Source organism: Callithrix jacchus, chromosome 5 (assembly GCF_049354715.1).
Source record: "Callithrix jacchus isolate 240 chromosome 5, calJac240_pri, whole genome shotgun sequence".
Lineage (NCBI taxonomy): Eukaryota > Metazoa > Chordata > Mammalia > Primates > Cebidae > Callithrix > Callithrix jacchus.
Window position 1 is genome coordinate 69,632,715 of NC_133506.1, and position 23,987 is coordinate 69,656,701.

General features: G+C 59.7%; 2 protein-coding genes across 12 annotated transcripts in view; both read left to right on the plus strand.

Moving 5' to 3' along the window:
- PEMT (phosphatidylethanolamine N-methyltransferase) overlaps window positions 1–13,815 on the plus strand; it is an 81,925-nt gene extending 68,110 nt beyond the window's left edge. For all 10 annotated transcript variants that reach the window (XM_078372564.1, XM_008996460.5, XM_078372562.1 and 7 more), the window contains 4 exons: window positions 6,402–6,547; window positions 9,379–9,490; window positions 13,099–13,173; window positions 13,529–13,815. In XM_078372564.1, the coding sequence (XP_078228690.1) occupies window positions 6,402–6,547; window positions 9,379–9,490; window positions 13,099–13,173; window positions 13,529–13,586 (391 nt within the window). In that variant the 3' untranslated portion in view covers window positions 13,587–13,815. The remainder of the gene's footprint in view (window positions 1–6,401; window positions 6,548–9,378; window positions 9,491–13,098; window positions 13,174–13,528) is intronic.
- Window positions 13,816–21,476: 7,661 nt separating this feature from the next.
- RASD1 (ras related dexamethasone induced 1) lies at window positions 21,477–23,398 on the plus strand. Of its 2 annotated transcripts, none has more exons than XM_002747874.7 (2): window positions 21,477–21,970; window positions 22,162–23,398. In XM_002747874.7, the coding sequence occupies exons 1-2, from the start codon at window positions 21,685–21,687 to the stop codon at window positions 22,707–22,709; spliced, it is 834 nt and encodes a 277-aa protein (XP_002747920.1). In that variant the 5' UTR covers window positions 21,477–21,684; the 3' UTR covers window positions 22,710–23,398. The 2 variants fall into 2 exon arrangements, with proteins under 2 accessions (XP_002747920.1, XP_008994711.1); XM_008996463.5 differs by having other exon boundaries at window positions 22,236–22,439.
- The last annotated feature ends 589 nt before the right edge of the window (window positions 23,399–23,987 follow it).

Consider the following 23,987-nt stretch of genomic DNA (forward strand, 5'->3'; position numbering starts at 1 on the left):
GCAAGGGTGGGAGAACAGGCAGCCTCCAGCTCTGTGATGGTTTGGGGAGAAAAGACTCCATTCATTTAGGCCAGAGGAACCTGTCAGGCACTGGCACCACCCAGGCTGGGATGTCAGGGGACCGGAGATGGGCCTCTCTCCCACCCCTGCTGTCTCTTGGACCACTAGCAGAGTGCCCCTCCTTACCTGGGATGGGGCTCTGGCTGCATTGGCAGGACCATGGGGGCCTGTGCCTTCCAGACCCCAGGCATCTGCTCCCCGCCAGCTGGGAGGGAGGGGGCTGGCGCTGGCGAACTGAACTGCTTGGAGCTTGGAGCCCCCCACAGGAACAGCGAGGCTGAGGACAGACAGAGGGCTGGAGAGGGTTGAGACTCAGCCCAGGGCTGGCATGCTGAGCTGTTCCACCCCCACCCCCACCCCCACTCCCCAGAGCATGCTGGGGCCGCCATCAGGGCCGTGCAAAGCAGGAGGAGTGGGATGGAGCCCACAGCCCTCACGGCTCCAGGGACAGCTAGGCCAGGTAAGGTGACTACCCAGAAATACTGGCCAGTGCCACAAGACAGCTGCCTCGACCAAGCCCCTCCGCCAGCCATGCTCCTGGGAGTTGCTCTGAGCCTTTGCTGAGTTCTCACTTCCTGCCAAATCCCATCTTGCGCTAGAAACCCCAAGGCTTCCTTGAGCGCTTCCCATCACCTTCCTGGTCTAGCAGCCCAGCCTGTGATCTACCTGACCTTGGAGGTCCGCCCCTGTCATCTACCCCTTTTCAAGGCAGAGAGTAGAGGGCTGTGGCAGGGGCCATCCTTCCTTCTCCAGGCCCCAGCCCGGCGCTGTGTGTACCTAGGAGACTGGGGGACAGGCCCACCCACAGCCCAGCTCCAGGCATGTAGACAGCAGCAAAGCACTGTCTGGTTTATTCTGGGAACCCAGGCCCTGGGTGTCCTCCTGGGATAGCTGGAGGAAGTCAGTTTCTTACAGATGGTGGCTCCCAGCTTTCCCTCTGTTCCTGTGTGGCGGGCACAGCCAGGCTGAGAAGCTGCATCCTGGCCTCAGAGTGCAGCCGTCAATCAGGAATCTTCCTCCACTTGGCAGTGCTCCCAGGCTGGGCTAGGAGGCACCTGGAGGGGCAGGGTGGTCCCTGGAAGGTGGTCTGGGTGGGTGGGGTGTAGGTAGGGTCCTGGCTGAAGAAGCGTTGTGACCGAGGCCTGGAGGAGTGAGCCGGCTCTTCAGATGGCTGGGTGGGGCATGTGAGTCCCCAGAGAGGACAGCCCCCACTCACAGGCTGGGCAGCAGTGGCAGGGCAGGTGGGGACACACCTCAGTGCTCTGTGCACTAGAGGCCATGGGGCAGATGCGACCCCGTGGGATGCCGGACTTACCCCAGAGCCCATCTCCCCAAGGGAAGTCTGTTTTCAAAATCTCCCTGATGGTTCTGAGGCCAGGCCCTCGGGCACTGTGGCCCTGGAGGAGGCTGGCACACATGGCCCTCTGTCCCGGTGGCCACATATCCTGGTCACTGCTGCATCCCAGTGCCTGGCTGGACCTGTTCCAGGTCAAGTGACTGCATGAAGGAGGGAGGGCATGGAGCTGATGGGACATTTTGCTTCCGATGGAGAGATGGAGGGCTGGACGTGTGCAGCGTCCCATGGCAGGAAAATGTGACTCCTCCTGTCTTGGCAGAACAGGCCAGGATTTTTAAAGAGCAAAATTTTGGAGTCCGAGGACTGGGAAGCAAAGCGTATTAGTTTCCTTCTGCTGTGTAACAAATTCCCACAAACTTAGCGGCTCAAACTACACAAACTTATTACATGACACTTTCCATGGCCAGGAGGCTGGATGGGGGGCGGGGTCTTTGCTCAGGGACTCCCCAGGCTGGAATCCAGATGCCCACCGGGTGTGAGCTCACCCAAGCCCGGGTCCTCCATGCTTTCGGGTTTCGGGCAGGATGCAGGTCCTTGAGGCGCACCTCCTGGCAGCCCTTCCTGAAGCTCAGCAGACAGCTCTGTGGCTTCGGCTTCGGTTCTTTCTGTCTTCTAGACCCTTTGGGAAAGGCCTACCCCGGGTCACCTCCCTTTTGATTAATTCAAGGCCAACTGATTAGGAACTGAATTCCGGTTGTGAAATCCCCTCACCAGAGTGATTCCCTCAGAGCAGGTGCCTGGGGCAGCGGTGGGGGTGGGGTCCATTCGGGCAGTGGGACAGTAACACAGGGTGTAGGGGTGGGGTGGCAGGGCCCAGCTGGGACAGGGAACCCAGTGTAGGCTTTCCTGGGCATAAGAGGGCCCAGCTACTGTGAAGGGAGGAGGGAGAGGGGCTAAAAGAGTGGGTTCCAGGCACTGGTAGAGCAGGTCAGGCCGGTGGCTGAGGGTCTGCAGCTGGGAAGGCAGGGAGAGGCACTCTACCTGTCCCCAAAGCACACACCACCAGGAAGTCTGGGAGGAGAGTGGGTGTCAGCCAGGATTCCCAGGTGTGAGGGGCCCTGGGAGACAGTGCTGGCCTTGGCCTGCCCTTGAGGCTTGAGCCTGCCCCACTGTTTACAGGTCGTGATGAGGCAGGAGAGCCTACCATCTGTTTCCCTGTTTGTAAACCAAGACAGACTATCTCCCTCAGCTATTGATGGGTTTGGAAACACTTCGGAAAGGTGACGTGTGATTCAAATGCTCAGAATTAGTGCAGCGTCAAAGCCCTAAATTCAAGTCCCCTGATGATTTCGGGAGTTGCATAGATGGACATTTTTTGTTTTAGCAGTTACCTGCTTATTTTAATGTGCCTTGGAAAAGAAACGAGCCCATCAGACATCTCATTTCATGGCTAGCATGGTTTAGCTGAGACCGAGTGGAAACAGCAAGTCACTCCAAGCCTGGGGTGAAAGACGTGGAGTACCTGGCACTCAGGCCACACTCAGATATGGACAGTGTTGGAGAGGTGCCCCAGAATGCCCAGAATCAGGGAAGTGCTTCTGGTCAGCAGCAGATAGAAACCGGATAGGCCTGTGCTGGGCGGGGCCCTGTGCCTGTGGCCTATGGCCTAGTGTGTGGCCCAGGACTGCCAGCTGGGGGCAGAGTGGGGACACTGAGGGCAGCGATGCCTCCTCCCCACCCCAGGGTTTCCGGGATTTTATGGGAGCAGAGTGCAGACAGCCTCAAATCACATTAATGACTGAAGATTCAATCCAGGTCTTAAAAATAGAACCTAAGACAAATGAATGAGTCTCCCTCCTCCCACCAGTGCGGAATACTTCCAAGGGAAATTGTGTCCTATTACCTCATTCTGTTAGGGAGCTTGTGGTCACAGAGCTACTCATCCATCCACTAATTTTCCCTGTGGAATGGACGGACTGTGCTTTCCTGGCTTAATGAAGGAACTAGAACAGTGTCGATCGCCTAATTGGGGTCGTGCAACTCCAGTAAGCCTGGAATCTGGAATCTGGAATGAGTGTTTTTGGGTAAAAGGAGCCACCTGATGAGGACGGCAGGCAGGCAGCCAGCCCAGCCCAGTTCCTCTGCTGACTGAGTGAATGACCCACAGAGCACTGTGCCAGGAGCCAGCCCAGGCTGTCATTTCAGAGAAGGGAAAGGAAAGGCCCCAGGAATGGGGCCCCAGGCCGGGGAGCAGCTTGGGGGCTGGGCGTCAGGTCTTGGGCTGATCTGGGGCCTCTCCCACCTGCTCCCTGGCCCCAGATCTGCCCTTCACCAGGAATCTGCTTCCAAACAGATGATTTTCCTACTGAGCCATGCCCCCAGGGAACCTGGGCCCTGAAAGCATTGGGCTTCAGGCTGGGCCCCACCAGAGGGAAGAGGTTCCCTTTTATCTGCTGCCTCCTTGTGTGAAACAGACAAATTCTGGCAGAGGAACCCTGAGCATGGGGCATGGACCCATATCTTGGCTTAGGTCTCTGCAGGAGAGGGTAAGAGCGACAGGGTCTTCCTCCAGAGTGACCCTCCAGCGTCCTCGGGCCTGGCCTCAGCGCCCACCCAGTATTGCAGTGCACTGACGGGTCTCCCTGGTTCTGGATTTTCCACAGCAGGCAGAGTGCATTCCCAGCCCTCCCGGGCTGAGGCCTGCACCCGGCAGGCTTCTTCAAGCCTTCCCTGCTCCATCCCCTGCCCCAAACTCTAAGGCATGCCAACCTGCTGTTTCCTCTTTCTGGAATGCTATCCCCTGTCTGTTTTCTGGTCCCCACTGCAGTGGCAGCCTAGGAGTCAGATGCCTGCAGAGGAGCCATGCTCCTGAGCAGAGCCGGGACCCTTCCTTTCCCTCCCACTCCACTGTCTGCAGGCAAGAGAGTGGAGGGTGCCAGGCAGGGGAGGTGTGCCTGGCTTGTGGCACCACAATGGGTGTGCGTGTGGCCATCTGACTCCATGGCAGCCTGTGACCCTGAGCCAATCCCAGAGCTTGGCCTGGAGCTGCAGGGTGACCCTGAGCCCCGGCAACAGCAGGATCGGGGCAGGGCGCTGGTGGGTGGAGAGCTGGGGGTGTGGGCAGCGTGCCCTGACACCCAAATGCCGCTGTTTGACAGGTCAGTGTGCCTGCCTCTGCCACTGGGTGCTGGTGGCTTTGTCCACAGGCGGTCCCCCCCCCCCCTTCTCTTCTCTGGGGGGTGGGAGGAGGGAGGAGCAGCTGCTGCTTCTCTCCAGTCGGTGAATATGCACTAAATTTGTTCTGAAGCCCAGGCCAAGTGCTGGGGTTGGGGGTGGGGGTACTCAGGGAAGGAGGGGCAGCTTCTGTTTCCCAAGAACTCCCAGTTAGCTGGAGGAAGGAGTTCTAGGTAGGCATAAAGACTTGTCTGGATGTCCTTAGCTCAGCATAAGGAGTTTCACAACAATCTGAAATGGATGGAATGAGTGGATAAAGTTGGGGCTTCGATCTCCTTGAAAGCCTGGCAAACAAAGATACTTCACGGCCAATGGACGGATGGTTCCATTCACTGATGGCTGGATAGATGGACAGATGGATGGAAGTGTGGTGCACAGAGGATAGACTGATGGATGGAAGGATGGGCGGGTGGGTGGATGGTGAGCTGCCCCTGCTGTGAGATGCCATCTGCAGACTGGGTGTCAAGCATTGCCCTGCGTGAGGCAGCAGAGCTCCATGTCTCTTCTGTGTTGTGATTATGGCGAGCATGGGAAGTGCACGTCGGGTCACACGTATCTGTGCTCCCACACACACCCTTTCCTGTGAAAGTGGCTCTCATCTGGCACCCAGGGCTCCCTTGCACCAGCGCCCGCTCCCTGGTGATGACCAAAAGGGAATGGCTATGATAGCAGCCGGTCTAAAGGCTCAGGTCCTCCAGCTGGTGCCAGTAAACTAAAGGCCTGGTGCATCACCATGTGCCCATCCCATGTGCACTGTGCCCTGCCTGCACCAGGCCTGCAGTCCATTGGAGCCAACTGGAGGACATGAGCCTCTAGACCCACTGTTATCATAGTCACTCCCTGTGGGTCACCCCACTGCTTTTATTTCTTTGAGACTGAGTCTCACTCTATTGCCCAGGTTGGAATGCAGTGGTGTGATCTCAGCTCACTGCAACCTCTGCCTCCCGGGTTCAAGCGATTCTCCTGCCCCAGCCTCCTGAGTAGCTGGGATTCCAGGCACCTGCCATCATGCCCAGCTAATTTTATATTTTTAGTAGAGATGGAGTTACACCATGTTAGCCAGGCTGGTCTCAAACTCCTGACTTCAAGTGATCTGCCCACCTTGGCCTCCCAGTTTTGGGATTATGGGCATGAGCCACTGCACCTGGCCCCCACTACCTTTTAACAAGGCCTTCAGTGTTTTGGCCCCAAAGGAAGCCTAATGGGGGAGTTCTGGTGTGGAGGAGGATATCAGTGGCCCCCAACGTGCCTCTAAATGCAAATCAACCCACCCAGGATGTGGCCAGGCCTGCAGGGGCTGTGGAAGCTGAATCCACAGCACAGAGCACGCTCCAGGCCTCGGGGCACTGAGTCTGTTGGGAAATGGGGCACCTAGGGCACCTGTGTCTTTCTCAGCCTCACTTTCCTCCATGGCGTGAGCTGCTCATGGGGCAGGATGAGCATTGGCAGCTGGTGGCCTTTGGGCTACACCCAGCCTGCTCACGTGCAGGTCTAAAGTGGAGTTCATGAATTATCTATTTAAAAAAATTAGGTTATTTCATATATGAGTCAGGATTTCTGACTTCTCTTGAAAAAATTAAGAAATCTGGCAGGCCTGGGCCCCTCCCTATTCTTGTCACCTCCCTCCCAGGTGGACCAGGCCCTACCTGCTGTCTGCTCCATTCACCTGGTGCCTGACTGGCCTAGCAGCCCTGGGCTGGCTACTCTCTGAGGGTCCCTGGGGCAGGGGCAAGAAGGTGAGGTCGGCCTCCTCCCAGGCCATGACATCATCCCTGGTCTGACATCCTCCCTGTCTGTCCCCTGCCCACAGCTTCACGCAGGCCATGCTGAACCAGCCCAGGATGGAGAGCCTAGACACGCCTGTGGCCCACTGCCTGGGCCTCATGCTTCTGGGAGTAGGTGTCGTGCTCGTGCTCTCCAGCTTCTTTGCACTGGGGTTCACTGGAACCTTCCTAGGTAAGAGGCTGGGGTGACCCTGAGCAGGCCCGCTGGAGTCCCAGGGAGGAGCAGGGTCAGGTGGCTGCCACCCTGCTGTCCATGACATCGGTGGGAGTGCTGGGGACCCCGCTCTATCGGGGCATCCTCCCTCCTCCATGGTTAGCACTGGAGGCTGGCCTCCAGCAGCTCCTCTCAGCCCAGGCTGCTGAGTAGCTGCCTCCTGGGAGTCAAGACAGCTCCTACTCTTCTCTCCAGCTAATGAGGATGCACTAAACGCCCGTTCTGCTGCCTGGGCCAGTCCCAGACTCCTTGAGTCTGGCTCCAGCCCCAGCTCCTCCTTGCCAAAGGCCCCGTGGCACAGAAAGCTAAGGTGGTGGTGGTGAGTCAGCCACCTCCACGGCATCTCTGGCTCTGCCTTGGGCAGTTCCCGGCACTTGTGGCTCTCAGGCCAGGCAGGATTGCGGTTTGTGCGGTGTTTGGCAGCATGCAGGGCTGGCGTAGGTCTGGGGACAGGTGAGGGGTGGAGGGACCTTATCCTTTCCCCATTCCCCTCTGCCTATGGCTGAGGTGCTTTCAGGCTATGAGCCCAGTGCAGGCCTGGCCAGACGCCCACCAACCCTCATGACAGCAACTTCTAGCTCCTCGGAAGCTGGGAAAAAAAAGCAGCCATGGGAAAGCTGCGGGGGGGGGGGGCATGGGGGGGGGACAAGAGGGGGCCTTCAGAACCAGGAAGAGAGAAGGAGGCAGCCCTGTCCAAAGGGAGCCCCTCCCAGCGAGCAGGGAGTTGGCCCAGCTAGCCATGGTGCCCCCGGTCTGCCGGGGTACGGGGGCCCACATCTTCCTCTCCATCAGCCCTGGCCTGTGCTGGAGCTCGGCAGGTTACTCGACTTCAGTGGCCTCGTGGGACCAGCAGTGGCCTGAAGAGCTCCCGGGCCTGCCTCCTGTCCTCATCGCCAGATGCTGGTTGCAGCTTCTTGGGCCCAGCCCTGAGGGCACTGTGGGCTGTCACAGGCGCTTGAAGCTCTCCAGGAGCCTGCGCCCGGCAGCAGGGTCTCCCGAGGGAGGAAGTGGCATCTGTGGGTGCAGCATTCTGGATTGCCTGTGGCCAGGCCTCAGTGGGACTGTGGGGGTCACCTCCAGGTGGTTCAGTGCTTTCTGCTCAGGCAGGAGCTATAGGGAGTTTGGTCCAGGCAGGGGGCGGCAGCCCGGGGCATCTGTATCTGCTAGGCAGGGGGAGGTGTGGGCAGGTGGGGAAGAGGAAAAGGCCTTGGTGCGTGGAGAAGGTGGTTGAGGGCAGAGTGGTGGGTGGCTGGAGAGAGGGGGCAGCTGGACTGGCCACACAGGCGCTGTGGGTTGGGACAAGGCTGGAGGGTGAGCCGAGGCCCCAAAGACCATGCAAGGGGCTGAGGCTCCATCCGCCGAGAGGTGAGAGCCATAGAGGGGGTCCCAGCAAGGAAGAGGTTGCACTGATGGAGCTGGGCTCAGGAGGAGCTGTGGAGGGCGGAGAGAGCCACATGGGGAGGTGGCTCCGAGCTGTGCAGTCAGGTCCTGTGGGAGAGCAGTGGCAGGGAGCGGCCAGGGCTCCGGTGGGTCTGGGCAGGGAAGGCTACAGGCAGCGTAGGGAGAGCCAACGTGGTGGGCAAAGCCCCTTGGCAGTGGAAGAACCAGCTGGGGGGCCCTGGACAGTCCGAGGGAGGGAAGGAGCCCACAAACACCAGTGGCCACAGCCTCCCGGCGGCCCTGCCAGCAGACGTGGCCTAGAAACCCCGGGGCCAGCTGTGCGGGATGTAGGCAAAGGTGGTCACTTCCCACTGTGACTCAGCCAGAATTGGGTTTCTGTGCCATCCGCCCACACCCCGCTGCCCCACTTCCTGCTTCCCAGGAAGAAAGAACTTCCAGTGGTCCTGGGCCCTGCTTCACCCAGATGGTGACGCAGCTCCTGGACCCTTCTGCCTGTGCTGCCCATTGTCGGGCAGATGCCCTACTTCCTGCCTGGGATGGAGCTCCATTGTCCTCCTGGAAGAGAGACAAATGAGGGGTTTCTGGGGACAGAAGGCTGGGAGGGATGAAGCCGTACCCTTTATGGAGCGGTTACTCTGTGTCCAGTGGGACTGTCCTGTGTGGGCCTGGGACAGACACTGTGACTGTGATCCCAGTGCCACCTTATGGCTCAGAGCAGCCCTGCCAGGGGACACTTTGTGGCTGTGCGGCTGACAGGTGCATGGCTGGACTGTCTGCAACTGGCTATTCGATAGCCACCCTCTCTCTACTGGGTCTAGCTCCTCTGGGCAGCTGGGTGGGAAAACAGTATTACCAGGGCTGACCTGCCAGAGTGACGGGAGGTGTGCCATGGCCAGGCCCTGGTGCCTGAGCGACATAGCCTGGGAGCAAAGCAGCCCTTAGCAACCAGCTGAGACCCCCAGAGGGCGAGGAACTCACCAGAGTGAGGAGTAGCAGGAGGTAGGACAGGAGGAGGAGGGAAAAGAGGCAACATGAGCAGAAGGAGAAGGACCCGGGTAGGAAAGGAGAGCAGGGAAAGGCATTGCAAGGGAGGGAACAGCATGTGCAGAGCCAAGAAGCGGAAGGCCAATGTGGCTGGGTCAGAGCATGTGAGAAAAGGAGTGGGGCAGGGGTGGCGCTCAGCCCCTCAGTCCCTGGGCCCCATGTCCTCTGCTGTCCACGTGCCTGTTGGGTCCCTCTGACTGCCCTCTGTTGAACCCCTGGAGTCTCCTGGAAGACAGGGCCCTGTCTTACCTGCCGGTCCACCACAGCCCACTCTGGGGCCTCCCTCAGTGATGGTGTGGCCAGGGCTGTCGATAGCCCAAGGACCCTGCCTTCCTCATCCACAGGTGATTACTTCGGGATCCTCAAGGAGGCAAGAGTGATTGTGTTCCCCTTCAGCGTCCTGGACAACCCTATGTACTGGGGAAGCACAGCCAACTACCTGGGCTGGGCCATCCTGTGAGTACCTGGCTCACCGCCCCTTTGCCCTGCTGGGGCCCCTGCAGAGAGTGAAAGGAAGAGCGTGGGACGAACATCATTTGCAGGGGCCTAAGGCGCCCTGGGTCTCCCTTTCTCAGAAGCGTCTTATCTATGGTAACAGAAAGAACACCCCAGAACAGGGTGGCCGGCTTCTCCAAAAGGGTTGGAGTGTGGAGGCTCCAGGGCCGCAGGCAGGTGACAGCCGCTCGGCTCTGCTCCTGCCGCGCAGAACAGCCGCAGATGCAGGAAAACGGATTTGTTTGTTCGGCAGCAGCCCAGCTCCACTTACAGACACTGGGGCCTTGATTTCAATTCATTTTCACGTGTCACAAAACATTCTTTTGATCCTTTTGCTTTTAACTATTTAAAAATGTAACAGGTGTTCTTGGCCTGTAGGCCGTAGTTTGCGGACCCCTGTGCTGGCAACAGGGCTGGGACTGCCCGAGCCATCTGCTACTCCCCACAGGAGGGGGCGGCCGGAGCCACCAGAGCCCGTCTCACCCGCAGCTGACAGAACTCCCTGTGCCCCCATAGCCTCTGCCCATGTGGCAGATACCCCTTCCCACAGAGGGGGCCCCATGCCAAGGGAGGCCTAGAACTGCTGTTGGCCTCAGCCAGCCACAGGCACTGACAGGATGAGGGATGTGCTCCCAGGGTCGGTCAGAGAGCCTGCGGTCAAGGATGGCGCAGCAGGAGCTGCCCTGGGCTTCACTCCCAGCCCCGACCCAGGCCCTCACCCCAACCCTGGCAGTTCTAGTTTAGCCATTTTCTTATATAGAAGGTTTTTTTGGCAGAATGTGTTCCACTGCTTTTATTTAACAGTTGAAAACCACTGGCCTAGAATGCTGCAGGTGCTCCCCAGGACCAGAAGGGCTTCAGTACCCCAAAGGAGTGCCAGGCCAGGGCTCTGGCGGATGCCCAAGCCACCTCCCGAGGCCGTCAGCCATATGGTGTGCTGGGGGATGGCAGCAATGGCCCGGGAGCTCATTAGAGATGAGCCCTTACTTGGCCAGACGCTGACACGGCCAGGACCCCTGCAGACCTCCCATAGACCATCTGTCTCTCACCTGCCAGGGCCTCAGAGATGGGCCTGCAGGTGTCTGAGCTCCCCGGCATGTAGGACCCCAAAGGAGTAAACAGTGAATGTCAGGAGCAAGATTTTCCTTCTGGCTCCCCGCCCTCAGTGCTGGGACTGTAGCAGCTGAAGTTGGAGACAGCAGAAGCTAGAAGGCGGGTTGTAGGTCTGGCTGGACCCACCCTGCCCCCACCCCACATCCAGGCCAGGCAGTTCCCAGGGTTACCTCCTGCCTGCCTTCTGGCCTGGCCCCTCTGCCCGAACTCAGGCAGCGTGTTCCTGAGGCCCCAGACCGTGTGCACCCAGGCTCCCCTGCCATGGAGCACCCTCACTGGGGCCACAGGATGAGTCCACTCAAACAAATCCCCCCACCCAGGTCGTCCCTGCAGGCTTTAGGGTTCCCAGCACACCTGGTCCCCCTCCTCTGTGTGCGCGTTTGCTCTTAACACGCTGTTCCCTCACCCGGAACCCTCCCACTTATGCTCCTTCCAAACCCCATGTGAGGTGTCCCCTCCTCCAGGAATCCCTCCCTGACTGCACCCCCTCCATACCTTCCCAGTGACTCAGTTTCCCCAGCAGTGCCTTGTGCCCCGGAGTGAGAGTCACCCTTGGGCTCCGGGCTGCCAGGCCAGGGCTCTGGGGCATGCACAAGCTGCCTCCTGAGGCCATCAGCCACATGGTGTGCTGGGGGATGGCAGCAATGGCCCAGGAGCTCATTAGAGATGAACCATTACCTGGCCAGACGCTGACCCAGCAGGGACCCCCGCAGGCCTCCCATGCCCCGTCTGTCTCTCACCTGCCAGGGCCCCAGAGATGGGCCTGCAGTTGTCTAAGCTCCTCAGCATGTAGGACACCGGCTGGCCAGTGTGGCAGTGAGCCAGTGCCAGGGGACAGATGGCAGAGGCGGTAGCTGGGCTGTGAGGGGCAGGGGGGCCTCCTGCTTTGTATTGTGCAAGAGGGGGCTCCTGTCCCCCTTGACACCCACAGTGGGGTCGCTGCTGGATGCCAGGCCTGGAGCTGGAGCCTGGGCTTGGATCTCCGCTGTCCTTATGTCTGCCCTGCCTCCTGCAGCTCCCAGTCACGCAGACCAGTGTGAGGTCCGGGGGTGAAAGGCAGTGGGCAGGACAGAGGGTCCCTGCAGGGGCCACAGGTGTCCTCCAGCCCTCATCTTGGTCCAGCCCTATCTGGGGCTCTTCTGATGGTTTGGCTGGGGAGGGGGCAGCTTGGCACAGACGTAGCCAAGAAGGACACAGCCCCTGGCCCAGGCCTGCCCATGTTCCCTCTGTGCCAGCAAGGCACCTCCCTCCTTCCCGCCCTCCCTCCTCCCCAGCAACAGCTCAGTGCCTGCAGGAGCTGTGGGATCAGAGGTAACTATAGAAATAGATTGGGGGACAGCTTGAAGGCAGCTATTTCTGGAAACCCAAGGCAGCTGTGCCCCGGCTCCGCGCTGCCGTCACTGACGAGCTGAGGCTGCTCACTGGTGTGGTGGGGTCAGGAGCTGGTCACCAGCAGAGAGCCTCCGGCAGTGCTCTGTCCAGCCTTGGGCCTACTGCACATTCGGCATGGGGCCTCCAGTCCTCTGGGCCAGGGCGACTAGGGGCCCCTGAGTGTGGGGCTGCTGTCTCACCACCCAGGAGAGCCCAAGCCGGGCTGGGTGTTGAGGGCTGGGTGGGGCAGCAGCCTAAGCCCCTCCCCTGAAGCCAGATCCTCCCAGGGCGTGGCCATAGGCTGCACCTGTGGCTGGGGGCTGGGGCTCAGGGTGGACCCAAACTGGCTTTGGGAGACCCTGGACCCATTTCTAGAAAACAGCCTTCATTCCTCAGAGCATGGGTTCTGGGGGCAGGGGAGCACTTGCTGTCCCAGAACCTCCTTCCCAGCTAGAATGAAGTCCTAGCCACTGGGACTCTTCTCCCTGGGGCTGGAGACCCAGAAAGAATGAGCAGATCACACCCTGGGGGGACCCAGCCAGGCCGGACAGGCAGGCAGCGATGGCAGATGGATCAGGACAGAGAACATGGAGACCCTGGTCCTGGCACAAAAGCCAGACTTGGGGCCAGTTGCCGTGGCTCACGCCTGTAATCCCAGCACTTTGGGAGGCCAAGGTGGGTGGATCATGAAGTCAGGAAATTGAGACCATCCTGGCTAACATGGTGAAACTCCTCCGTCTCTACTTAAAATTCAAAAACTTAGCCAGGCATGGTGGGTGCCTGTAATCCCAGCTACCCGAGAGGCTGAGGCAGGAGAATTGCTTGAACCCGGAGGTGGAGGTTTCTGTGAGCCAAGATGGCTCCACTGTCTGGCAACTGAGCAAGACTCGATCTCAAAAAAAAAAAAAAAAAAAAAAAAGCCAGACTTAGGAAGGGGCAGCGCTGCCTGGGCTCAGTTGGCCCAAGTGGCCCCAGTGTAGGCTGGAGGGCCTGGGTCACAGCAGGAAGGGCCAGCCTGGGCAGGTGGGCAGTGGCCCTGGGAGACCCTGGCTCTAGCCAGGCCTGATCTGCCTCTGTCCCTGCAGGCACGCCAGCCCCACGGGCCTGCTGCTGACAGTGCTGGTGGCCCTGACCTACATGGTGGCCCTCCTGTACGAAGAGTGAGTAGGGGCTGCGGTGGGTGGGGGCGTGGCTACCTGACTGGCCCTGTCTCTCTCTCTAGAACCCTTCCCTGTGGCTAGAGCAGGCTCAGGACAGGCTGTTGTCAGCCAGGCCACTCCAGGGGTCCCAGGTCAGAGCAGCCACAGTGGGGCCTATGGGACCCAACAGGCAGCTGACGGTCTCCCCTCCCTCCTGCTCTCTGAATGCTCCAAGCCAGTTTGCCCGTCAGCTCTGGGGAATGAAGGGGGTTCTGGTCCCCGCTGGACACCCTCAAGCTGGTGGAAGCAGAGCTCTGGTGTAGGTGGTGGGTCACCCCCAGGACCTGTTGACTGCAGCCTCTCCCCGCTGCTGCAGGCCCTTCACCGCAGAGATCTACCGGCAGAAAGCCTCCGGGGCCCTCAAGAGGAGCTGATTGGGCTGTAGCAGCTTTGCTGGAGGCCTGGCTGGCCCTCTGGCCTGCCCCAAGTGCCAGGCCCTGCCAGGGAGAGAATGGCGCCTGAGCTGTCAGGGTTCCCCCCGGGCATGGGCTGCTCCAGTGCCTTGGAACCTGCTGCCTTGGGGACCGTGGACATGCCACCACGTGGCCATTGAGTCCCAACCTTGACACATTCCGACTCACCAATAAAGGCACTGTGACCCCAGCATCTGCTCCAGCCTCTGTCTGTCCACGTGGGGAAGGAGCAGGACTGGGGCCCGCGAGCGTCAGGCCCAATAGCTCCCAGGCCACATGGGCACCCGCCTTCCTCTCTCCGAAACCTCAGAGCTGAGGGATGGGCACCTCTCTGCAGGCCTCCAAAGAAGGTACTTAGGAGGCATTGGGGCTCACCTGGTCATGGCTTCACCCCCAGGAGACTTGGTGTCCTGTGTCACCTGCTCCCACACCCGCCTCAGCACATCCAAGACAGCCCCTCTGTTGCCTCTTCCCTTGGGGATCCAGCCCCGTGTCAGCCCGAGTGAGGGTGGGGAGGTGTGGCCACGCTGTCCTTGGCCACCCCCATCTGGCTGGCAGATGACACCGTCATTCTTAAATGAATGGCCTTGTGCTGACCGGCAGCTGGACACATGCTGGGCACCCTGTGTCTCCATATGGGGGGTGGGTGCAGCGGCTCACCTGGGGGAAGCGGGGCACAGTGACCAGGAGTGTGGGCTTGGGCATTGCCACCAGGGCTCCTGAGGTGGAGAGACCCTCCCCTCTCCTCCTGGCACCTATGTGGCCACTTTCTGCTTTTATCCCAGTTCTGCTCCTGGTGGCAGGGTCACCCCTCAGTCCCCAGGACTCTAGGCCCCCTGACTAAGGCAGGTGGGGGACTTCCAAGCTTGGAGAGCTTTGGGGTGATTTTCCTGAGGGTGGGGCCCTCAGCCCTTCAGCTTTGGTCAGCATTACCCCTCAGGTCTCTCTGTGAGACTCGAAGGCCAGTCAGGGGCTTCCAAAGGCCATGTGGGGATCAGGGTTCTACGGGGAGAGACCTCCACCTGTTCCAGCCTCTCGTCTCTTCCACCTGTGACCTCAGGCTGGCCACTGCCCTCCTCTAGCTCCGGGGGTCCTCAGTCAAGCTCAGGGACAGTGGCCGAGGGCCGGCTTTCCCTTGACATCCCGTTATTGCCATGGCCTGAATGGACATTTACAAAGCGCCCTGGCTCCAGGATCCCCCTGCTCACTCTGCCAAGGTGGGCTCCCCGGCCGCATTCCTCAGCTCTCTGGGCAAGCCTGGCCCTCTCCTCCGAGGGCTGGAGGGGGCTTCGAGGAGACTCATCCCCCAGCACAGTCAGGGGCTTCCAAAGGCACAGGAGCCCCCAGGCCAGAGCTGTCAGAAGCCACGGGGCTTCCGAGGAGTAGACCTGACCCTTTGGTCACACGGCCTCTTGCCCCACTTCCTTGGTCCCCAGGGCACATGGTGGAGGTGGGCTGCCAGCCCTGAACTTCTCTTGCCCCAGCCCCAGCCCCACCCCCACCCTGCCTCTGGCCCTGGGCAGGTTCCCCAGCTTCCCGTTCTGCATGCGGAGGTGGGGTGGACAATGGTGCCAGGGCTGGGCCAGGCTGACCCTCCCTGTGTCCTCAGTATCCCAGGTGCCCAGCCAACTGGGCCCCGCAGCCCAGGCAGGTGGCCCTAAGGGTCTGGGCCGCAGAGCCCCTCCATCCCTCAGCTGTGCGGGCTCCTCCTCTCTCTGAGCCTCCCATGTCCCCAGCCAGGATGCTCTGCCTGGGATTTGGGCCATGGGCTAGAGGTGCCCGAAAGGCCCAGCCTGAGTGCTGCCATGTTCCTGGCAGTTCCCTGCTCCCCACCACCATTCCCTGTTGGTCCCAGCCCCCACTGGGGGCTTTATTTTTAGGTTCCACTTACTCAGCACCCAGCTGTGTGTGTAGCGGGAGGAAGCCTGGTTCCCTGGCAACCAGCCTGGCTCAGTCCAGTGGGCCCCTCCCCTTGGGGCTCCCACCTCCTGCCCACTCCCCCGTCACCCTCAGGCTTCACCCTCACACCACCCCCCCTGCCACATGCAAATGGGGTCAGGACACCCCCTCAACCCCCTGTTGTCCTCGGAAGGAAGTCTTGGCCCATTACCCCGGGGACCCAGGATTTATTCTCTCCCCAGAGCCTGTCCCACCGAGGCTTCCTTCTCTCCATCTGGGCTCCTGCGATGTGCTCAGGTCTCAGATCACCTCCACTTATCCCCTGAGTGCGTCTACCCTCGCCACTCCCTCCACCTGGACACCCCTCCCATCCATCCATCCATCCATCCATCCAACCATCCAACAATATTGAGTTAGTCCTTCTATGACACAGGCAGAGGACTCACGCAGCGATGAGCACGGGTTTCATGCCCTGCCCTTGGGGGCATGCCACCTCTCAGGACAGGCCACTGCAGAATGGGGACAGGGTGGGATGTTTTCATGTCATCGCTGCCATGATCGATCAGCATCCTCGGACTCCTTCTTGCTGGTGAAGTGAGCTTTGAAGTCAGATCTGGGATGGGCAGGTGTCAGGAGGTGAGGTGGTGGGATGGGTGAGGAGCCTTTCCGCCCAAGGGAACAGCATGTGACCTAGCTGTGGTGGGCCAGCCCAGGAGAAGGTCAAGGGACCCAAGCATCCCTTGCAACGAGCAGGCCTGGTGAGGGGCTCAGGCTCCAGAAACAGATGGGAGCATGGGGAAAGCGATCCCCTAGCTGCAGGGTAGGAACAGGGCCTCCTACCCTGGGTCGGGAGGCCTCTAGAGGGTTGGTCTAGGCAGAGGTGCTGGTGCTGGGCCCTGGACAGAGGCGTGAGGTGGGGAAAGGGGACGTGAGAGATGTGTAAGGGGGAGAATGTCCAGGATTTGGGGGTGAATGAGGGAACAAAGGGGTGTGGCCCCCATGGTGGGCAGGTCCAGGGGAGCTGGGAGAGGTCCTGAGTTCCTCTGCAACAGGCAGGTGGCTGCCGGGTGCCTGGAGAGGGCCGGGCTGGAGCTAGTGCCTGTTCACCAGGGGGCGGGGTCCACGCTTCTCAACCTGGAGCGCACAGTCCTGCCACCCAGCCAGTTTCATGGCTTCAACTCAATTATAATTTTAACATCTTTATTGAGATATAATCCACAGCCATACATACAATTCACCCATTCAAAGTGTACAATTCTGTGGGGTTTTGTTTATCCAGAGCTGTGCAGGCATCACCATAATTATTAGAACATTGTCACCACTCCCCAGAGAGACCCCTGTACCCCTAGCTATCACCCCACACCTCCTCTCCAGCAGTCATCACCACCAAGCCACTCTGTCTCTATGGACTCGCCTCTCCCGGATGCTTCCTATAAATGCAATCAAAGCATCTGTCCGGCTTCTCTCACTCGGCACTGCATGTTTGAGGTCCAACCTCGGAGTGCCACGCCTCAGCACTCTTCATGTTTACGGTTGCACAATATTCCACTGTGTGGATGGACACACTGTGTTTATCCATCAGGCAGTGGACGCTTGGGTTGTTCCCACCTTCAGGCTGTTTTGAAGGATGCTGTGTAAACACCTGTGGACAGTTTTTGTGTAGACACATTTTCATTGCTTTTGGGCAAATAGCTAGGTGTGTAACTGCTAGGTCACATGTAGCTCACGTGTCAGACCTACACTACGGAACTTCTAGCGTGTTTTCCACAGCGGCTGCTTCCTCTTACATGCCCACCTTGATAATTTTGTATTTATTTTTGAGACAGAGTTTTACTCTCATTGCCCAGGCTGGAGAGCAGTGGTATAATCTCGGCTCACTGGAACCTCCACCTCTTGGGTTCAAGTGATTCTCCTGCCTCAGGCTCTTGAGTAGCTGGGATTATAGGCACCTGTCACCACAGCTGGCTAATCTTTTGTATTTTTAGTAGAGATGGGGTTTCACGATGTTGGCCAGGCTGGTCTTGAACTCCTGACCTCGAGGGCTCTGCCAGCCTTGGCCTCCCAAAATGCTGGGATTACAGGCGTGAGCCACCATGCCTGGCCTGACGTTTCACCTTCTTTTGGCCTCTGAGGGACCCCTGAAGGCTGGTAAGGGCCAGGCTGTGGGAATGTGCCGTACTGGGGTTGAGGGGCAGTGTGGGATTCAGTTCTTCAAATTCCATTCGCAATACTTGAGCCCACAGTTGGGGAGGAAGGGCACGGGGCGGGGCCGGGCCAGATGGACACTGCAGATGCTGACCCTGCAGCCCCTCCTGTGTAAAATGGCTGTCACAGTCACGCCTGCTTTGTGTATAGGGTACGTGCTCAGGCAGTGCCTCCGTCATCGCCCATGGAGCTCCTCGAGGTTTTCTCTTTGGTTTCTAGAATCCAGAATCTGTCTCAGGGCTTGAGGGGCATGAGAGGCGTCTGGTCTGACCAGCCCTGCCTCTGCTCGCACAGGTGCTCACCCGCTCTGCCAGCGCCTCTGCACACACAGCCTTGGAGGACGGCCTGATCCGGGCAGCAAAGCTCCGTGCATCCTCAACCTTGGCTCCTGGGGCAGGGCCGGGAGCCTTGGGCTGAGCTGGCTTCTGCTGGAAGAGTCTGCTCTGCCCAAAACAGAGCTCATCAGAGTTATGATCTCAGCTTGATGAGGGGAGCCTGTCAGAGGGAACCCAAAGCCAGCTCTATTTGCCCCTTTCCTCCTCTTCCGGAGGTGGAGTGCACAGGGGTCACACAGGACAAAGTGCGCCCCAGGGCGTCCTCGGTGCAAGGCACTGGTGATGGGCTCTGGCCACACAGGTTGGCACGGCTCCTGTCACCCGAAGTGCCCACTTCTAGCCCTTGAGTAGACTCTGTCTTGGGACACCACCACAGGCAAAGCTCTGATGGGCTCCCAGCGTTCTCCTCTGGCCAGCTCTCAAGAACTTCCTAATTGATCTTTGCCTTCAGATGAGGCTGTGTGGCTGGCATTTCCTGCCTGGAGGGGGTGGGGTCGAGCGGCTCACCCCCAGACCATGCCTGGCATTTGGTCAAAATTTTAAACAGTTCCCTCCCCTCTGAGCAGGAAAATTTCTGTGCTGCAAGTAAATACTATTTACAGACAGGCTCACAGCCTCCTAAACGATGTTTGTTGTCTCTTGCCCCAAACAGAAAACAGAATTATTTGCTGGAGACAGTGTGGGAGTGTGATGGGCCTGGACATCCAATGCCGGGATGGCTGGCAGGGCCCGGGCGGCAGGCTGGGAAGCCCAGCTGCACATACTTCCTCTGTGTGGGGCTCCAGGGTCCAGAGGGAGTTGTCCCTGCTTATCTTCCAGCTCCCGGCCCTCCCCGGCCTCTCTGATTAGCCAGCCTAGGGCAGGGCCTGGCATAAAGTCCCCAGAAGGAAAAAAGGACACCACCTGCATTAATGAAGAGGCGGGTGGCAGAGGCTGCTTGGGGATAAGGCTTCCTTCGTGCAGTTGGGAGTCTGGCCATGTGGGGACATCAGGAGATGCCACCCCACAGGACTGGTGTAGCCAGTCCTGGGTGTGGCCGAGAGAGGGCCTGATCCCAGTATGTGTTTTATTCTGGCCCTTTTGAAATGGTTTGGATTTTTTAAAAAACCATGAACATTTATTACTTTTGTAATAAAAAGAAAGAGATACACTTTTAAAAGAAGAGAGGAGGGTAGAAACAAGGGGCCTTGCTGCTTGTGACAGTGAGGTACCAGAGGCCACCTCCGTGACAGGAGGCACTCTGGGGCATTCAGAATGGGAACCTGGCATCTGTAGGGCAGACGGCTGTGCACAGATGGTACCAGGAATCACTGTGGCTGAAGACTCAGGCTGGGCCAGTGCCTGCCAGTGTCACTCATGTTCCTGATTTAAGGGGCCAGCCTGGACACTGACCTGGGAAGAGCTGGGCTGTAACCCTTACCCTCAGGCTCTCTACTCATATCAAATGGACTCTCTTGGAACTAGAGTCCCAGGAGGCAAAGGCTGTTTGGGGTCCACCTTGGCCATCAGTCACCCCAAGTTACAGCCCGGCTGCCCATGCAGTGCCGTGTGGGTGGCACAGGAAGGCGGTGCTCAGTCTGGAGGTGATTCAGACCTGTACCTTCACTGAGCCCCCCTATGCACCCTCAACTGGCTCCTTTCTGCAGTGAATACCCGGGACCACTGCACGCTGCAGCCTGCTATCCAGGGCTGGGGCTTCATTCTTCTCCCAGTATCTGGCAGACATACCTCAGATGGGGAGGGAAGGGAGCCTCAGTGGGGGCAGAAAGCAAGAATGGCGAGGCCCCAGCCCCAGGGGCCTGTCAGATAACTCCTGCGTGACACCAGGAATCAGAGCCGGGGGCCACTGACATTTCTTAGATCCAGCTGATGAGCCCTTGGATGTGCACTGTGTGATGTGTGCATTTGAAATATCTGACAGTAAGAGTCAGGCCTGGGAGAGACGCAGGGACTCCGAGGATGGGGGCCCAGCTGGGCTGAGAGGCAAGTAGGAGTGTCCTGTAGCAAGCGCCAGTGCAGGAGGGGCGAGGGTAGGCATGGGGTGGGAGGGTGGCAGCCACCGCACTGCCCACGGAGCACCATCAACTGACTGGTGGGCTGATGGAGCTGGGTAATGGTCCCCTAGGTTTCTCCTAAATCAGACATGGCCAAAGCAAAACACTGAGTGCACAGCCTTGCCTGTAGTGACTGGGAGCAGTGGCTTCCTCAAGCACTCCGGGCTGAGGAGCAGGCTCCAGATACCTTATTGCCAACGTTCAGCAACATCACCCCAGGACTCCTGTTACTGATCAACCTTGAGTGGGCCTGAGTGTACCCCCACCAGGCCCCATGGATCAACACTACTGTTATTGTCACGATTACCCCACCTGCCCTCCTAAACTATTTGCATATTTTCATCCATAATCACAGAACCAGAATCACCATCTTCCAGAAGGGAAAGCTGAGGCCCAGGAGAAGGCAAGAGGCTGTGCTGTGCTCCCAGGGCTCACTGTGGCTTTGAGCTCAGGTTCTCTCAGCTAGACAATGAGGTCGGCCCACGTGCCGCAGAGTAAAGATCCAAAATGCTATGGGGGAGCGGGGTGGGCCCTGGCCCTTCGGGTGGGACGCTGGCTGCAGAGCCCTCCATGCCACAGAGCATCTCTGGCTGGAAGAAAGGAAGCTGAGGCCTGCAGCAGAGCGCGGGGTTGGGGACCGCTCTTGCTGGGTCCCAGCCTGGCGCTCCGAGGCCCCTGCCCCGTCCCTCCCGCTCACCACCCGCCCCGCTCCTCGCCTGTTCCAGCATTGAACGCGGCGCCCGCAGCTTCCCCGCGCCATCGGCCGGGCCCTCTGCTGCCCTCTGGCGGCCTGAGCGCGCGGTGCCGAGCTGCGCGCCAGAGGCCCGGAAACCCGTTGTCAGCCCGGCTTCCGCCTCCCGGGAACAAGCGCCGGGCTGGGGACCGGAGCGGGAGGTGTCTGGGCTATGCTCTGGGGACTTCAATATACGGTCCGCGCAAGCCCCCAGCAAACGCTGCTGCGCTTACTGGGTTACTTACTAGATCTCTCTGGGGAAACTGAGAACCAAAGAAAGTGAGTGTACGCGCGCGGGAGGAGCTGGAAGGGGGCTCCTTGCTAGAGGTCGCAGAGGGTCGGGGCACCGCCGAGACCAGAACCCCAACACCCCTGCGGCAGCCGAGCCCGCGGCGGTGGAAGAGCGGAGTCCAAGCGCCTCCAGCCTCAGCCCGACCCTGGACTCAGTTTCCCCCAGCCCCCGCGCCCAGAGAGCAGGAGCGGGGCAGCGGTCGGCGAGGTCGCAGGGGCCTGGAGCGGGTGCGGGGGAGGCGGGTCTCGCGGGGCGTGACGCACCAAGCTGGGAGGGCCGGGGCGGGGCGGCCACGCAGGCTGCATATAAGGGCGGCGGCCGGGCGCCAAAGCCAGAGCGAGCTGCCTGTGCCCAGAGCCCGGGAGACTCTGAGCCGAGCGCAAACCCAAGCCCAGCTCGAGCGAAGCCGGATCCCCAAGCCCGAGCCGCGCCCAGCCCGAGCAGAGCCCTCCGGCCGCTAACCCGCGCGCCTCCCCAGCGCCTCCGGCCACTCTCCGCCCTTCGCTCGGCCCCGCTCCCGCCCTCGCGGCCCCTCTGCCCAATGAAACTGGCCGCGATGATCAAGAAGATGTGCCCCAGCGACTCGGAGCTGAGTATCCCGGCCAAGAACTGCTATCGCATGGTTATCCTCGGCTCGTCCAAGGTGGGCAAGACGGCCATCGTCTCGCGCTTCCTCACCGGCCGCTTCGAGGACGCCTACACGCCCACCATCGAGGACTTCCACCGCAAGTTCTACTCCATCCGCGGCGAGGTTTACCAGCTCGATATCCTCGACACGTCCGGCAACCACCCGTTCCCCGCCATGCGACGCCTCTCCATCCTCACAGGTGAGCCGGGGGCCGGGCAGGCGCCGGAGGGAAGGGCGGGGAACCCTCTGCCAGGACAGCCCGCGAGCGCCAGTCGCGCGCCTCGCGCTTGGAGAGGCAAGCGCGCCCCGCGCGACCCCGAAGTCAGCCCAACTTGTCCCCTGGACAGCCACCCTCACCTTCTCCTTTTCTGCTCTCTGTGCCCCCTCTAGGAGACGTTTTCATCCTGGTGTTCAGCCTGGACAACCGCGACTCCTTCGAGGAGGTTCAGCGGCTCAGACAGCAGATCCTCGACACCAAGGCTTGCCTCAAGAACAAAACCAAGGAGAACGTGGACGTGCCCCTGGTCATCTGTGGCAACAAGGGTGACCGGGACTTCTACCGCGAGGTGGAGCAGCGCGAGATCGAGCAGCTGGTGGGCGACGACCCCCAGCGCTGCGCCTACTTCGAGATCTCAGCCAAGAAGAACAGCAGCCTGGACCAGATGTTCCGTGCACTCTTCGCCATGGCCAAGCTGCCAAGCGAGATGAGTCCGGACCTGCACCGCAAGGTCTCCGTGCAGTACTGCGACGTGCTGCACAAGAAGGCGCTGCGGAACAAGAGGCTGCTGCGGGCCGGCGGCGGCGACCCGGGCGACGCCTTCGGCATCGTGGCACCCTTCGCGCGCCGGCCAAGCGTGCACAGCGACCTCATGTACATCCGAGAAAAGGCCAGCGCCGGCAGCCAGGCGAAGGACAAGGAGCGCTGCGTCATCAGCTAGGAGCCCCACCGCGCCGGCAGCCACACGACATAAGGAGGACCTTTTTGTTTAAGTCAAATCCAACGGCCCGGCACGCCCCGTGCGCCCCGGGGCCGCGAGCGCGCGGACTGGACTAGCGTCTTCCCTCCCCGCGATCCGCCCCCAGCGCTGGGGAGGCGCCACTGAACCAAGAAGGGACAGTCATCTGCTCTGGAAGGAAAGAGAACTGGCCAAGACTGAGACTACTCCCACCCTCACCCCATCCCATCCCCACAACTTGGCGGGGTGGGGGGCAAGGGCCCTGCCGAGAGTGGCATTGTCTTCTCAAAGACCTAAGAGTGAGTGCGGGGTGGGGGTGATGTGAAGTTATCCAGCCTGTTAGGCTTCAAGAAACCGTCCTGCCCGGCTTGAGGGTCAGGACCCACGGGGCATTATCTTGTCTGTGATTCCGGGTTGCCATGACAGCCGGCAGAACCTGTGCCCTCCCAAAACTAAGGGGGGCTGGGTCAAATCATAGCCAAGTGACTTGTTTACATGTGAGTGAAACTGCACAAAGGAACACAAAACCAAACTTGCACTTTAACAGTAGTTCCGGTGTCAACACGGACACCAACAAAACCTCACCCTGGTATTTGTACTGCGTGTGTGCGAGTGAGGTCTTTATTACTGTTGGTTTTTAAATATACAATAAAATAATTTAAAATGGAAAACCGGTTTTTCTTTGCTTTTAGAGATGGCTGGAGGCGGGAAGGGTAGGGAGAGGGAAGGGGCTGGGCTTTGACTTGTGTGGAACTAGAACTTAACCTTCCTCGGAACTGGAAAATACCCTGCCCTTCTGAAAGCAGCTTTGGCGGCCAGAAAGGCCCTAGGTGCCTGGGGCATCTATGCAGGGGATGGTTCCCTACAAAACCAGGACGAAGGTAAAGGATTTCAGGGTCCCTCCTGGAGATGAACTCTTTCTAGCCACCTACCCGCTTAATTTTCTTTGTGTTTGATGACAAAAGGCCTCATTTTCTAAGAAAACGTTCTGAATTCTCCTTAGCCCAAGGGCCACTGGAACTGTGCCTAGCCATTTTGTCACCAGACTCAGTGTGGGCCCAGGCGAACTCTCAGACTGGGAGGTATCACTCAGGCCCTGAGGAAAGACCCTGAGACCCATCTGGAAGCAGGTCCATCCAGGTGCCCACTCCCACCCCCTCCCTCCAGGGTGCCACCCTGGCAGGAAACAGCTAACCCTTGGGCGTCTGCTCCCTTCTAGCTCCAGGCAGTGCTCAAGCCCAGGAGTGGAGCCCCATGCAC